We start from the raw sequence: 14,946 nt of genomic DNA, 5'->3' as shown, positions 1-14,946 counted from the left end.
GAGTCCAGACCACTACCCCCAACGGCCCCGATTCGGGAGTGGGAGAGACCCCAGGGCCCTTGGTCTAGGATCCATATCGATTTTGCCGGCCCCTTCCACGGCCAAATCTTTCTGGTAGTAGTCGATGCCTACTCCAAATGGCTGGAAATCATTCTCATGAGATCCATGACAGCCGAGGCCGTGATTTCAGTCCTACGGCACCTATTTGTAACCCACGGGTTGCCCGACATTTTAGTCTCCGATAACGGCCCGCAATTCACGGCAACCCAGTTTGAGGGGTACTTGGCAGAGGAGGGCATCCGGCATGTCCTCTCGGCGCCTTTCCACCCTGCGACGAACGGCCTTGCAGAACGTTTCGTTCGGAGCGCAAAGGAAGCATTGTCTAGAATCAGGCCAGGCGATTGGCAAACTAAAATCGATACTTTCCTAGCAGTCCAACACAGAACCCCCTGTGTAACAACTGGCCGCAGCCCGGCAGAGCTATTAATGGGTCGGAAGCTTAGGTGCCCACTAGACCGTTTAAACCCAAACTACACACCAGACGGTTACAAAGGGGCACACGGTAAAACAAGAGGGATGACAGTAGGCGACCTAGTGTGGGCACACAACTACAGCGAGGGTCCGACCTGGTTAACAGGGAAAATCCTAGAGATAACAGGACCAAAATCATATCTAGTAGAGATAGAGGATGGCCGGGTATGGAAGCGCCACATAGACCAAATAAGGAAACGCATAACCAGCAGGTCAGACTCAGACGAAACAAGCCCTGACTACCCAATGTTTGAATCCACAGCTGACTCAAACCCGGGGCAAACGCGGGACTTATCTGAGTTCCAGGAGGTCCAGCGACACCAACCGGTTCCTCCTGAAAACAGCAGGGACGACTCTGCAAATAATCCAGGGCCGGATGGCCTAGAGGAGGAGCTGAGAGGAACAAACAGTCCCTCCGGTCAGCTCGACTCACTCCCAGAAAATGAATTGCGCAGGTCCGAAAGAGTCAGGAGACGCCCAGTCTACCTGCGTGATTACGTAGAAAAATAAGATGCTAATTTTATGCAAATATTGGTAAAGTGTTTTCTGGGAGGGAAGGAGTGTAATGTATCTTTAAAAGTTTTGGCGGGAAAATAGCACGTTGCTGATTGGTTGAAGCCTCCGGCTAAACTGTATATAAAGAGAGGTTTTCCCTAGCACTGGCTGCTGGGTTCACCATATAGTAAAGAGCTGTTGTCACTATCCTGGTCTCCTGCCTCGTTATTGCCCGAATCTAACATAGGGTATCCTGCCTAAGCAGGGGGTTGGGCTAGAAGACCTCCAAGGTCCCTTCCAACTCTGTTATTCAATTGAATTGAACTGAATTCAGTTAAAGTCTAGTCTAGTCTAGTCTCTCTCTCTCTCTCTCTCTCTCTCCAAAACCCACCTCACAGGGTTGTTGTTGTGGGGAAAAAGAAGGAGGATGGAGTATTACACAGGTTTACCACTTTCAGTTATCTCTAAATGATAATGAAAGCAGGATAAAAATCAAATCAATAAATCGATTGTACAAATTTACCCTAGTCGTTGCAGGTTTTGTTGATGCAAAACATAACCATATATATGTCATCACTTCCTTCCTTCCTTCCTTCCTTCCTTCCTTCCTTCCTTCCTTCCTCCCTCCCTCCCTCTCTCCCTTCCCCCCTCCCTTCCCTTCCCTTCCCCCTTTCCTGGTATAGTTTTAGGTGAGAAACTCAGGTAGGCAAAAGAGCTTTTCCCGGTACAGTTTGTAAACCATGCTAATGAACTTTCGGCTCCCTTTGAATAAAGCAGCTGATGGACGTGGGTACCCAATGCATGTGGGTAGTCATTTCTTGGATGGCCCATACAGGATGGGGAGTATGGGTGCTGAAGTCTGAAAGAACCAGAGCATGCCCCTTTGGGAAGACTCAAAGGAAGTTAAAACTATATTTCTCAAACTTGGCCATTTGAAAACGTGTGGACTTCAACTCCCAGAATTCCCCAGGCAGCAATTACTCCCCCCCCCCGCAAAAGGATGGTTGTGGAATTCTGGGAATTGAAGTCCGCGCATCTTCATGTCACTGAAGTTTAGAAATTTAAGAATTCGCTTTGAAAGAACTGTTGTGTTTTGCTGCCATCTAGTGGCCATACCTGTGAACAACTCTGAAGGTCTGGCCGATGGAGGATTTTGATGGCTGGTTTATAAATCCCTCCGTTGGTCCACCCATCTTCAACTTGTCCAAGTTTATTTATTTATTTATTTAGTTTGTCAATCATATATAAGATAACAGGTAAAAGTATAAATATAATTTGGATACATGAAAAGGGTAAGTAAAAAGGAATATTAGGACAGGGACGGTAGGCATGCTGGTGCGCTTATGCACGCCCCTTACAGACCTCTTAGGAATGGGGTGAGGTCAACAGTAGACAGTCTTGGGGAAGCACTGCTGGTGGCGAAGAGCCGAAGGGCCTCGTTCCAGTGGGACTGCATCATGGTCTGGAACTGGCTGATCATCTCAGCCCACTGAGCCTCCAGGCGCCGGTACCTGGCCTTGCACTCCCGCAGGTCTTCCCTCTGTTTGGAAAGCCTATGCTCCTAGTCCTCAGTGAGGTGCTTCTACTGAGCCTCCTTCTCGGTCAGATCCAATTTGAACTGAATTATTTTGCCAACTTTTTCTCATGGTGGCTGGTTAGCTCCAGCAACTGCTTCCCGTTGGGGCCCTAAGGAGCCCGACTGGGGAGGTGAGGAGTGGTTGGCAGGGGAGGGGTGAGTAGAGGCTGGCGAAATGCCTCTCGACGTGAATGACATTTAGTAGGCCACACCCACCCAGTCAGATGACCACCTGGCCACGCCCACCCAGCTGGTCATTAGGCAGATCCTTTTAGTGGTCCACAGGATTTAAAATGATAAATTTAGTGGTCCCTGAGGTCCGAAAGGTTGGGGACCCTTGATCTAGACCAGGGGTTCTCAACCTTTATAGTGCTGCGACCCCTTTAATGCAATTCCCCACGATGTGGCGACCCCAACCGTAAAATTATTTTCGTTTTGAATTTATCCCGCCTGAAGCCGTATTGGCTAGCGATCTGAACTGCTTGCGATTGCCTTGAGGACGGAGGCATTAAAGCGGAGACTCCTCCCCTATTAAGTTTATCGCGTCTGAAGCCAGATTAGGCTAGCGATTGGGAGTGATTGCAGCTGGCTTGAGAGGGAGACATCAGAGCAAAGATTTCTCTCTTTTTTAATTCATCGCGCCTGAAGCCGAATTCGGCTAGCGATTTGAAGAGCCTGCAGCTGGCTTGTGGAGTCAACCATTGGAGCGCGATTCTTCGACTCGCAAGTATACTTCCCATATTTCCGATGGTCTTAGACGACCCCTGGCAAATCGTCATTCGACCCCCAACGGGGTCCCGACCCACAGGTTGAGAACCGCTGATCTAGACCAACCCTCCCCCCCACCCGGTCCAAGCAGGAGACCCTATACCAAGGCTGTCAAACTCCTGGCCCGCAGGTTGGAAATATCACATGCTAGCCAGGCCCACGCCCGGTTTAACAAAGGGGAGGGGGAAGTCCCGATACGTCACGTGACGCCACCAAGACGTGAGTTTGACATCCTTGCCCTGCACCATTTCTGACAAATGCCCGTCCAGTCTCTTCTTGAAAGCTTCCCGTGATGGAGCTCTCACAACTTCTGAAGGCAACTTCTGTTCCATCGGTTGATTGTTCTCACTGTCCGAAAAAAATTCTCCTTATTTCTAGTTTGAATCTCTCCTTGATCCGTTTCCATCCATCATTCCTTGTCTGGCCTTGAGGGGCTTTGGAAAATAAGTGGACCCTCCCTTTTCTTTGTGGCAGACCCTCGGATATTGGAAGATGCTATCCTGTCTCCCCTGGTCCTTCTCTTCACTAGAGAAGTAGGAGGATCTAAGAAATTAGTTCCCGTCGGCTTGTTGTCTATCTCAGGGCTCTCGAAACTTGGCCGCTGTAAGACTTGTGGACTTTAATTCCCAGAATTCCCCATGCTGGCTGGGGAATTCTGGGAGTTGAAGTCCACAAGTCTTACACTGGCCAGGTTTGGAGATCCCTGGTCTGTCCTGAATAAGATCTTCCAGCATAAGACATGGTGAGGGTGAGAAATTGGAGAAGAATGCAACAATTATAATTTCTCACAAGGTGGCTCCACTGGATATCTCCTTTTACATGTTTGGTAGCTTTAAGTCTTCCCAAAAAAAATATCTCTGAATTCAGATAGGTGCCAACCGCAAATTGGGGATGCTAAAGGATGCTAATGAACAGATAATAATCTGTTAATCCCCACTCCAGGAGCCCCTGCTCCTTACATGGGATTCCTGACATTTCCCACTTAATAACCTGCATGTCTTGGGGTTACGACGGCAACTGGGCTAGCCAATCGCTGTCCTAACACAAGGACTATTTGTAATCTGTTTCGCCCTGTGTATGAGGTTTGTGCCATGTAATAGAGGGGCAGCGTGGTGGCTCAGCAGTTAAGATGCTGGACTTGTCAGCCGGAAAGCCATCAAATCAGGTTCGAGACCTGGGTGCCATGGGTTGGCGTGAGCTCCCATCCTCGCCTCAGAACCTGCCAACCTAGCAGTTCGAAAGCATGCAAATGTGAGAAGATAAATAGGTACCACTTTGGTGGGAAGGTAAAACTGCTCTGTTACGTCTTACAGGTCACCTGACCGCAGAAATGTCTTTGGACAGCGCTGGCTCAATGGGCTTGAAACAGGAGATGGGTACCGGTCCCTAGAATCGGCAATGATTTAGCGGAGTAAAATCGGTACTGACTCCTTTACCCTTTTACGTGTAATAGAGCCAAAGGAATTGTAGTCGGACAGCAAGAGAAGGATGTTTCCACTCTTGCATGCTAAAATTCAAGCCCAGTGTCAGTCCTGGAAGCCATCTTGTACTTTGGATTTTCGGGGCTGCCACAATTAGTGCTGTCAGAAACTGGGAAGGGGGGATTCAGTCGGTTCAGACCGGTTCGCCCGAACTGGTACCGGAAATTGTGGCTGGGCCTGCCCACCCGCCCAGACTCTATCCCATCCTATTTAGGCACAGTTTTTTTAGCCGCGCGCATGCGTGCAAGCTGTGCATGTGAGCAAAGAGCATGGACGGAAGGCTGTGCGCATGCATGAACATGGACACATTTGCGAACCAGTAAGGAAGGTAAGTGAATTCCACTCCTGATTGTATGGAGTGGAGAGATATCTAGCAGTGGTGAAATCCATTGTTTTTAAACTAATGGTTCTGTGGGTGTGGCTTGGTGGGCGTGGCAGGGGAAGGATATTGCAAAATCCCCATTCCCACCCCACTCCAGGGGAAGAATACTGCAAAATCCCCATTCCCACCCCACTCCAGGGGAAGGATACTGCAAAATCTCCATTCCTACCCCACTCCAGGGGGAAGGTTATTGCAAAATCCTCATTCCCACCCCACTCCAGGGGAAGAATACTGCAAAATCCCCATTCCCACCCCACTCCAGGGGAAGGATACTGCAAAATCCCCATTCCCACCCCACTCCAGGGGAAGGGTAGTGCAAAATCCCCATTCCCACCCCACTCCAGGGGAAGGATATTGCAAAATCCTCATTCTCACCCCACTCCAGGGGAAGGATACTGCAAAATCCCCATTCACACCCCACTCCAGGGGAAGGATACTGCAAAATCCCCATTCCCACCCCACTCCAGGGGAAGGATACTGCAAAATTTCATTCCCATCCCACTCCAGGGGAAGGATACTGCAAAATCCCCATTCCCACCCCACTCCAGGGGAAGGATACTGCAAAATCCCCATTCCTTCCCCACTCCAGGGGAAGGATACTGCAAAATCTCCATTCCCACCCCACTCCAGGGGAAGGATACTGCAAAATCCCCATTCCTTCCCCACTCCAGGGGAAGGATACTGCAAAATCCCCATTCCCACCCCACTCCAGGGGAAGGATACTGCAAAATCTCCATTCCCACCCCACTCTGGGGCCAGCCAGAGGTGGTATTTGCTGGTTCTCCGAACTGCTCAAAATTTCCGCTACCGGTTCTCCAGATCCTGTCAGAACCTGCTGGATTTCACCCATGCTATCTAGCCATAACAACATTATTTTCTTTGAGGGTCAAGGACATCCTGTCCTGCACTTGGAGACAGGAGTGACAGGGAGGCATCTCCAGTTGGGATGGTATTTTTACTGGACCATGTGATGGACATGTGGGTGCAGGGGGAAAGGACTTGGACTGTCGTGTCCCACTCCTCCTCTGACGGCCGGGTTGGGGAAGTCTGTATCAAGCGTGGCCACAAAGCCTCTGCAGCTTTGCCAAAGTTCTGTCAGAGTTCTCAGGGCAGGCAGGAGTCCAAGATGTGACTTCAGCAATCCAGATTAGACTTTGCCTGACTCAAAGAATGCCAGAAAGCAGATCCTTTATATAGGCCATGGGGTGTGGCTCCATGACTCAGCACTTATCCAGGCCTGCCCCTCCCTTCCTTTTGCTGACGTCGCCTCTCCATTCTCCGGAAGCGTGGATCCGTCCACCCTCCAGCTGCCGGCAATTCCAGCTCGTGACTGGCTTCAGGTTCCTCATGTTCACATGCTGTGGGGGAGGGGTTTATTTGCTCGGTCTGTCCGAGCATGGTGCCAGGACCGGGGGCCGGAGGCATGCCAGGCCATTCGTCTTGCTCAGTCTGTCCAGGCATGGTGCCAGGACTGGCGGCTGGGGGCATGCCAGGCCATTTGTCTGCACTATCAGTCCCTGGCTGAGATAACAGGAGATGAGAGGGGCCCGGCTGCGGAGAGGGGGGTGGGCGAGGCACAACATGGACTTTCTTTTGGGTGGGGAAAACCTGGAAGCTTTCAGATTCGGGTTTTCCCAGATGTGCCAATATCTCTACATCTCTAGTAAAATGGAATTTTGAGGAACATCTAGCCCCGGAGTCTTCTTTCGTGGGGAGTGTTACTTGGAAGCCTGACACCCACTTATCATTGCTAGGTAGGTGTGTGTGTCAATGCGCCAGATAATTAGTTGAGCCTCAGCTGCTTTCTGCTTTATTTATGAACGAGCAGGAGATACAGAAGTTGTTTTGAGCAAAACGGTTCCCTCCCCTTCGGCTGATGGGCAGGACAAAAAAAAAAAAAAAAAAAGCATATAAAATCAGGTTTCGTGTGTTGAAAAAAGCCCAGAATATGGAACACACGGAGGGCCTTCATCCAAACCATCAGGATGGATAGCATCTCTAAGGAACAGCTGGTGGGCTGTGTGTGAAAGGACCCTCTGATGTGTCAATACTCTTCTGCGGGACTGAGAGGATAACAGACTTGGAAGGGACCTTGGAGGTCCTCTAGTCCAACCCCTTGCTCAAGCAGGAGACCCTAAACCATTTCAGACAAATGGTCACCCAATCGTCTTCTTAAAGACCTCCAGTGGAGCCACAACTTTTGGTGTTAAGCCATTCCGTTAATTGTTCTCACTGTTAGGAGGTTTTTCCTTAGATCCAGATTGCTTCTCTCCTTGATTAGTTTCCATCCATTGATTTTTGTTCTGCCTTCAGGTGCTTTGGAGAATAGTTTTGACTCCCTCTTCTTTGTGGCAGCCCCTGAGATATTGAATAGAATAGAATAAGAGAGTTGGAGGGGACCTTGGAGGTCTTCTAGTCCAACCCCCTGCTTAGGCAGGAAACCCTACACCACTTCAGACAAATGGTTATCCAACATCTTCTTAAAAACTTCCAGCGTTGGAGCATTCACAACTTCCGGAGGCAAGTAGTTCCACTGATTCATTGTTCAGTGTTAGGAAATTTCTCCTTAGTTCTAAGTTGCTTCTCTCCTTGATTAGTTTCCACCCATTGCTTCTTGTTCTACCCTCACGGGCTTTGGAGGATAGCCTGACCTCCAAATCCTCTTTGGGGCAGCCCCTGAGATATCGGAACACTGCTATCATGTCTCCTCTAATCCTTCTTTTCATTAAACTAGACATACCTAGTTCCTGCAACCGTTCTTCATATGTTTTAGTCTCCAGTCCCCTAATCCTCTTGGTTGCTCTTCTCTGCACTCTTTCTAGAGTCTCCACATCTTTTTTACATTGTGGCGACCAAAACTGGATGCCGTAATCCAAGTGTGGCCTTACCAAGGCATTATAAAATGGTATTAACACTTCACGTGATCTTGATTCGATCCCTCTGTTTATGCAGCCTAGAACTGTGTTGGCTTTTTTGGCAGCTGCTGCACACGGCTGGCTCGTATTTAAATGGTCGTCCACTAGGACTCCAAGATCCCTTTCACAGGTACTACTATTGAGCAAGGTACCACATATATGGTACTGGTGCATTTTGTTTTTTTGGCCTAAATGTAGAACCTTACTTTTTTCACTGTTGAATTTCATTTTGTTAGATAGCGCCCAATGTTCAAGTCTGTCAAGATCCTTCTGTATGTTGAGCCTATCTTCTGGAGTGTTGGCTATTCCTGCCAGCTTGGTGTCACCTGCAAATTTGATGAGTTCCCCATCTATCCCCTAATCCAAATCATTGAAGAAGATGTTGAAGATTCCTGGGCTTAAAACAGCCTTGGGGTACTCCACTGCATACTGGAAGATTGCTATCATATCATCCCTAGTTCTTGGAAATAAACAGATTAACCATTGCCCTGTAGGGAACACTTGGTGGCAAAGTTTCCTCTTGGCATTCTGTCCAGGAATCCAGAACACACACCAGGTAGAGGACCAAGCTGGAAAACCTGAAGTTCAAATCGTTTGGTGCTTATTTTCGTGCCCCCCCCCCCCCCCCGGAGAACGTACCCACGGAATAAACTCTGAGCAAAAGCCAGGAGCATTTGCTTTTCAATCAGAAATTTATTTTTTAATTACATTATGTAAGAATATTGCAGTCTATTTTACAAGTTCAAGGAAACGGGACGGTGGAAGAAATGAGTCTGGACCAGTTAAACCGAGAGGAGTGTCGGAATTAAAAAATGGGGAAGAAAAAAAAAAAGAAAGAGAGAGAGGAAGAAAGAAAGAAAGGGGAGCCGAACAGGTGAAACTTAAAAGAAGTAAAGAAAGACAATGAAGAAGCTGAGCCGACAGTCAGTCTGCCAAGGAGGCGACTAAGTACGGAGACATAGAAAGATCTAAAGAAAAATAACCAACCCTCTTAAGTCCCATTTACAATCTTGATCCTTCTTGCCCGTTGGGGTGCCCCCCCCCAAAAAAAGTCCTTCTCTCCGCCCCCTTCCCCAATATCTGAGCAGATGGCTACAAGGTGTTGCAGGATGGCCTTGCAGGAGGGCAAGAGAAAGATGGGTCAAAGGGCACGAGTCTCGCCATGCCCCGGACCTCCTAAAAAAAAGTCTTCCGTCATTGGACGCCTTGAGGGGAGAAATTGGGGATTCGGCCCCCCCTGGGAATCAGGTGTGGGGAGGAACTAAGCCAGGCCCGAGCCCTGCCCCGGCCTTCTCTCAAACGTAGAAGAGTCTTACTCTGGAAGTGCTGACGAGGAGGTCGTCGTCGTAAAACTTGGTTTCTATGATCACGTTCCCGCTGCAGAAGGAGAAAAGGGAGAAGAAGAAAAGGACCAGGGAAGAAAAAGAAAAAGTGAAATGGCAGAAGGAGGACATTTAAGGCTATAAAAACTGGGCAGTCTGCCCGATCCTGGGCCTCTGAATGGGCCAAGGGCTTTACTGTAATTTATTTTGATTTTTATCTTGCCTTTATTAATTTATAGATCGCTCAAGGTGGCCAATGCGCCTTCTTTCCTCTTATTTTCACCGTCGCCACAACCCTGTGAGGTGGGTTGGACTGAGAGAGAATGATTAAGTCACCCAGCTGGTTTTTCATGCCATAGGCAGAACTAGAATTCATAGCCACCCGATGATTGGTACAAAGTCATGCAGTTCGCTTTCATGCTTAAGGCAGGACTAGAACTCACAGCCACCTGGTGATGGTTCCAAAGTCACCCAGTTGGCTTTCATGCTTAAGGCACGACTAGAACTCACAGCCACCTGGTGATGGTTCCAAAGTCACCCAGGTGGCTTTCATGCTTAAACACAACTAGAACTCACAGCCACCTGGTGATGGTTCCAAAGTCACCCAGTTGGCTTTCATGCTTAAGGCGCGACTAGAACTCACAGCCACCTGGTGATGGGTCCAAAGTCACCCAGTTGGCTTTCATGCTTAAGGCAGGACTAGAACTCACAGCCACCTGGTGATGGGTCCAAAGTCACCCAGTTGGCTTTCATGCTTAAGTCAGGACTAGAACTCACAGCCACCTGGTGATGGGTCCAAAGTCACCCAGTTGGCTTTCATGCTTAAACACAACTAGAACTCACAGCCACCTGGTGATGGGTCCAAAGTCACCCAGGTGGCTTTCATGCTTAAGGCAGGACTAGAACTCACAGCCACCTGGTGATGGGTCCAAAGTCACCCAGTTGGCTTTCATGCTTAAGGCAGGACTAGAACTCACAGCCACCTGGTGATGGGTCCAAAGTCACCCAGTTGGCTTTCATGCTTAAACACAACTAGAACTCACAGCCACCTGGTGATGGGTCCAAAGTCACCCAGGTGGCTTTCATGCTTAAACACAACTAGAATTCACAGCCACCTGGTGATGGGTCCAAAGTCACCCAGTTGGCTTTCATGCTTAAACACAACTAGAACTCACAGCCACCTGGTGATGGGTTCAAAGTCACCCAGTTGGCTTTCATGCTTAAACACAACTAGAACTCACAGCCACCTGGTGATGGGTTCAAAGTCACCCAGTTGGCTTTCATGCTTAAGGCAGGACTAGAACTCACAGCCACCTGGTGATGGTTCCAAAGTCACCCAGTTGGCTTTCATGCTTGGCAGAACTAGAATGCACCATCTCCTGGTTTCTAAGCCAGCACCTTAACCACTACACCAAACTGCTAACTGGTTGATAATTTCGGTTGCTGTCTATGTTTACTTTAGATGTTTTTCTCGTTTTAAATGGTTTTTTCTTGTATTCATTGTTTTTATAGCTTTAGCACTGTAAGCTGCCCTGAGATTGGTTGTGATGGGCAGCTATAGAAACTCACTGACTGAATGAACGAATGAATGAACAAACGAACGAACAGCCCAAACGTCTTGCTGGAGCCAGGGGTTGTGGAAGCTGGCCACTCAGGCTCCAAATGATAAAGACTTGATCATTTCAAGCCTGAAGGAGCCAACCTGAAATATGCAAAAATAGTCATAATTTTATTTTGTATTTTACTGCCCTGCAAAAAAAGTCGGAAGCTAATGATTCTTCTTCCTCCTCATCCCTCACTCTTCCTTTCTCGCTTTCCATTTTCCTATTGTCTTTATTTTCACTTGCAATTTTATATATGGCAACCTCCATTAAAAAAAGAAAAGAAAAGAAACCAGGTGACGCTCACCTGTGAATTCAAGCTGGGATGCTTGGCAGCTTGAATTACCAAAATAATAATAAAGATAATAATCTGAAAATTAAGGGTGCTCTGCAAACTTCACCGCTGATTGGAGCCTGTTCTGACCTAGGCTTCCTTAGAAATTAAACAGCACAAACTTAGTCCCAGCAAACCTCTTTTTAATTCCTACGGCTGTAAATTACTTTCATTGATAAGTCTTTCAGAGGAAGGTTATCAACACCCACCTATCGCACGTGGAACGCTGCCAGACAGCTAATTTCCAGCCGCAGGGCAAGGCCAAACTTGGCACAGAATCACAAACAGAATTTTCAAATCTTGAATCGGCCAGATGAACTAATTGCTTCCTGCAAAAGCTCACGTCCCGTTCGCTTCTCTTTTGTGTCTTATGGGAGGAGCCGATCATCTCCAAGCCTTACTGCCAAGTCGACCCTGTTTCCTTAGTTGTTCCTGTCTCCTGACAGCTCTGCGCATGCGCACACTGGGAACAGGCTCACGCTGTTCTTCTGCCTCACTGATGTCAGACTCCGGAGACAGCAAAGAATTACCAAATGGCCTTAGCCCCCTCTCTGCCTCCGACTCAGAGCTCTCATCCAAGCGTTCCCCAGACTCCAGGACTGGCCCTCGTTCCTCCCCAATCTCCTCACTGTCTGAATCTACTGCTAGCTCTGCTGGCCGCTGGTGGGTCACTAGAGAGCCAGGGGATTTAGCTTGGAGCGGACTTCAGCTAAAGAACGGACAGCTCAGTATTTGAATTGGGATCCTCTCGGCCCTCTCCGTGTTTTGGGCAGTCACTGACTTTGACCTGGGGTTGTGTGAATGAGAAATGCAATCACTCACGTGAGAACATTAGCTGGCATCATTTGCGACTCTGGAGCTGCTTCTATCAAAGACTGCCAGGTGTTGGTGGAGTTTGGGATGACAAAGCCAAACTCAAAGAACCACTCTGTAAAAATAAGAAGGTGGTGAGTGCCATCAAAAGCCAAATTCCTCCTTTTACGCCTGTCGTCCGGCTTAAGTAATGGCCTGGAAGCCCGCCATCCCCTGCACTTAAGTCTCCTATATCAGCGGTCACCAAAAGGTGGTCCGCGAGAAAATGTTGGTGGTCTGCAGACAAATTATTTGCATTTTTTTATATTGCACTAAATCAGGAGTCGTCAAACTACGGCCCCTGGGACGGATATGTGCAATGAACATTTGTGTTGCTTCAGAGAGTCTCCCCCTTCGGGGTCTTCTTGTGCAGGTCAGAGGGGGGCAGAAATTCCAACTTGGGGTCTGCTTCAGCCTCCTGGTGGGGGGCTTTGGGCGAAGGCTGGAGGGAAGCGCCGCTGGTGGAGAAGAGCCGGAGGGCCTCGTTCCAGTGGGGCTGCATCATGGCCTGGAACTAACTGACCATCTCAGCCCGCTGAGCCTCCAGGCGCCGGTGCCTGGCCTTGCACTCCTGCAGGTCTTCCCTCTGCTTGGAAAGCCTATGCTCCTAGTCCTCAGTGAGGTGCTTCTACTGAGCCTCCTTCTTGGTCAGATCCAATTTGAACTGAGCTGTTTTGCCAACTCTTTCTCATGGTGGCTGCTTAGCTCCTACAACTGCTTCCTGTTGGAACCCTAAGGAGCCGGGTGGGGTGGCGAGTAGTGGTTGGCAGGGGAGGGGTGAGTAGAGGCTGGCGAGGTGCCCCTTGATGTGAGTGACATTTAGTAGGCCACACCCACCCAGTCACACGACCACCTGGCCACGCCCACCCAGCCGGTCATTAGACAGAACATATTAATGGTCCACAGGATTTAAAATTATATATTTAGTGGTCCCTGAGGTCTGAACGGTTGGGGACCCCTGTCCTATATGGTCAGGATATGAAATAGTGTAGACAACCTTGCAAACCTTGATAAGTTTAAGATGTGTGGACTTCAACTCCCAGAATTCCCCAGTGAGCACAGTGTGTGTGTGTGTGTGTGAGGGATGATATTTACTTATCTTCGCTACCTGTTTGCAAAAGTGAGTGTGCTTGTGCTCACTATGCTCGCGCCTCCTCCATGCATGTGCAGAGCTTTCTAGCATGCGCGGAGGGTCAAAAACGGGACGTGACGACGTCTGGGCGGGTGGGCAGAGCTTTTCGCTGGTGGCGCTACCGGATTGCGTGATCCAGATAGAACTGGCTGAATTTCACCACTGGTACGTGTGTATACATACATATATACATACCAGTGGTGGGTTGCTACCAGTTCGCCCCGGTTTCGGGCAAACCGGTAGCGCGGTGATGGCGGCGGGCTCCGCCCACCTGCCCAGAGTCATCAAAAACGCTCTGCGCAGAAGTGCCGCACGCTCCCAGGAGCAAACCAGTAGCGCCGGAATTTGAAACCCACTACTGCCACATACCCAGCCCATACCCAAATCTCACTAGAATAAGTTTGGTTTAAATAAAGTGTGAACAAATAAACACACACACACTTGCTGACGCTTTATTTAAACTAAATTTGTATATCAATGACTTCTGTCGATGCCATATGCTAAATAATAAATAAGCCTTATTTATTATTGGTGCTGACTTCTGATAGGGCAGAAAAATGTTAATTCTTTCTGCTGCCCCCCCCCCCTCTCTCTCCCCCCTCTCCCTCTCTCCCACCCCCCCTCCCTCTCTCTCTCCCTCCCTCTCTCTCTCTCTTTCTCTCTCTTCCTCCCTGGTGAAAACCCAGCCCAGATCCCCCTAGGAGAATAAAACTGCACCTTCTAGACATTGTCCCTTGAAATAAACTTTCTGTTCCAGGCGGAATTTTTCCATCTGCTCCGTGGAGGAAAAATTGAGCTCCCGAGAAACAGCCTTGCATTTCAGAATCTTCTTAGGAACTCGGGCTGAGAAAAAAAGAAGAGAGAAAGAAAGAAGGAGGGGTGGGTTGTTGGTTGAAATTAATATTCCAAATAATGAGACGCAGCCTGCTGTGGCCAAAGGCGCTCAGATGTCAGCATAAGCCAGGAGGCACGTCTGAAAAATTGCAAAAAATGCAAGCAGTCAACGCTGCGTGACGCAATTGCTCACCCGTTCTCCTGTGCAAGTAAGAAAACCAACGGCGTGTAAGATGAGCCCCCGTGGATCCAGATTAAAAATGCTAAAATAATTATGGTAGAGACGCAGGGCAACCGTTCCCTGCGCCTTTTTTGAAAGTGTGCGCTTGTGTGTGGAGAAGAATGACACAGCTTGGAGACTTTCCATAAAATCTTTCATTCTACGCCCGGGCTTAGAAGAGACGTGCCAAATACAAAGTTATTTCCAACAAGGGGCCTGTCAGCTGTAGAGAGCAGCAGGAAGGGACACCCCCCCCCCAACTGGGCTGGCAAAATGCAGGGGTACCTGTGGAGTGGATCAAAAAAAAAAAAAAAGGGGGGAAGTCAAGATGGCAGTTGCAATTGTACAAAAACGGGCTCGTTTTTGGCCTCCCCATGCCCCCCCCCATGTCACGTTTTTGCCATTTAATTTAACAACTGTAGTGATTTGCTTAACAACTGGGGCAAGAAAGGTCTAATCTAATTTAATCTAATCTACCCTTTTTCCCCCAAAAATAAGACCTC

At 48.7% G+C, this 14,946-nt stretch overlaps 1 protein-coding gene across 1 annotated transcript in view; it reads right to left on the bottom strand.

Moving 5' to 3' along the window:
• Positions 1 to 8,821: 8,821 nt before the first annotated feature.
• PDE6D (phosphodiesterase 6D) overlaps positions 8,822 to 14,946 on the bottom strand; it is a 47,416-nt gene continuing 41,291 nt past the window's right edge. Inside the window, exons 3-5 of the mRNA XM_058187331.1 lie at positions 14,107 to 14,232; positions 12,228 to 12,333; positions 8,822 to 9,525 (exon numbers count right to left, since the gene is read on the bottom strand). Of these exons, the coding sequence (XP_058043314.1) occupies positions 9,444 to 9,525; positions 12,228 to 12,333; positions 14,107 to 14,232 (314 nt within the window). The 3' untranslated portion in view covers positions 8,822 to 9,443. The remainder of the gene's footprint in view (positions 9,526 to 12,227; positions 12,334 to 14,106; positions 14,233 to 14,946) is intronic.

Source organism: Ahaetulla prasina, chromosome 6 (assembly GCF_028640845.1).
Source record: "Ahaetulla prasina isolate Xishuangbanna chromosome 6, ASM2864084v1, whole genome shotgun sequence".
Lineage (NCBI taxonomy): Eukaryota > Metazoa > Chordata > Lepidosauria > Squamata > Colubridae > Ahaetulla > Ahaetulla prasina.
This window is presented reverse-complemented; position numbering and strand designations above follow the sequence as displayed.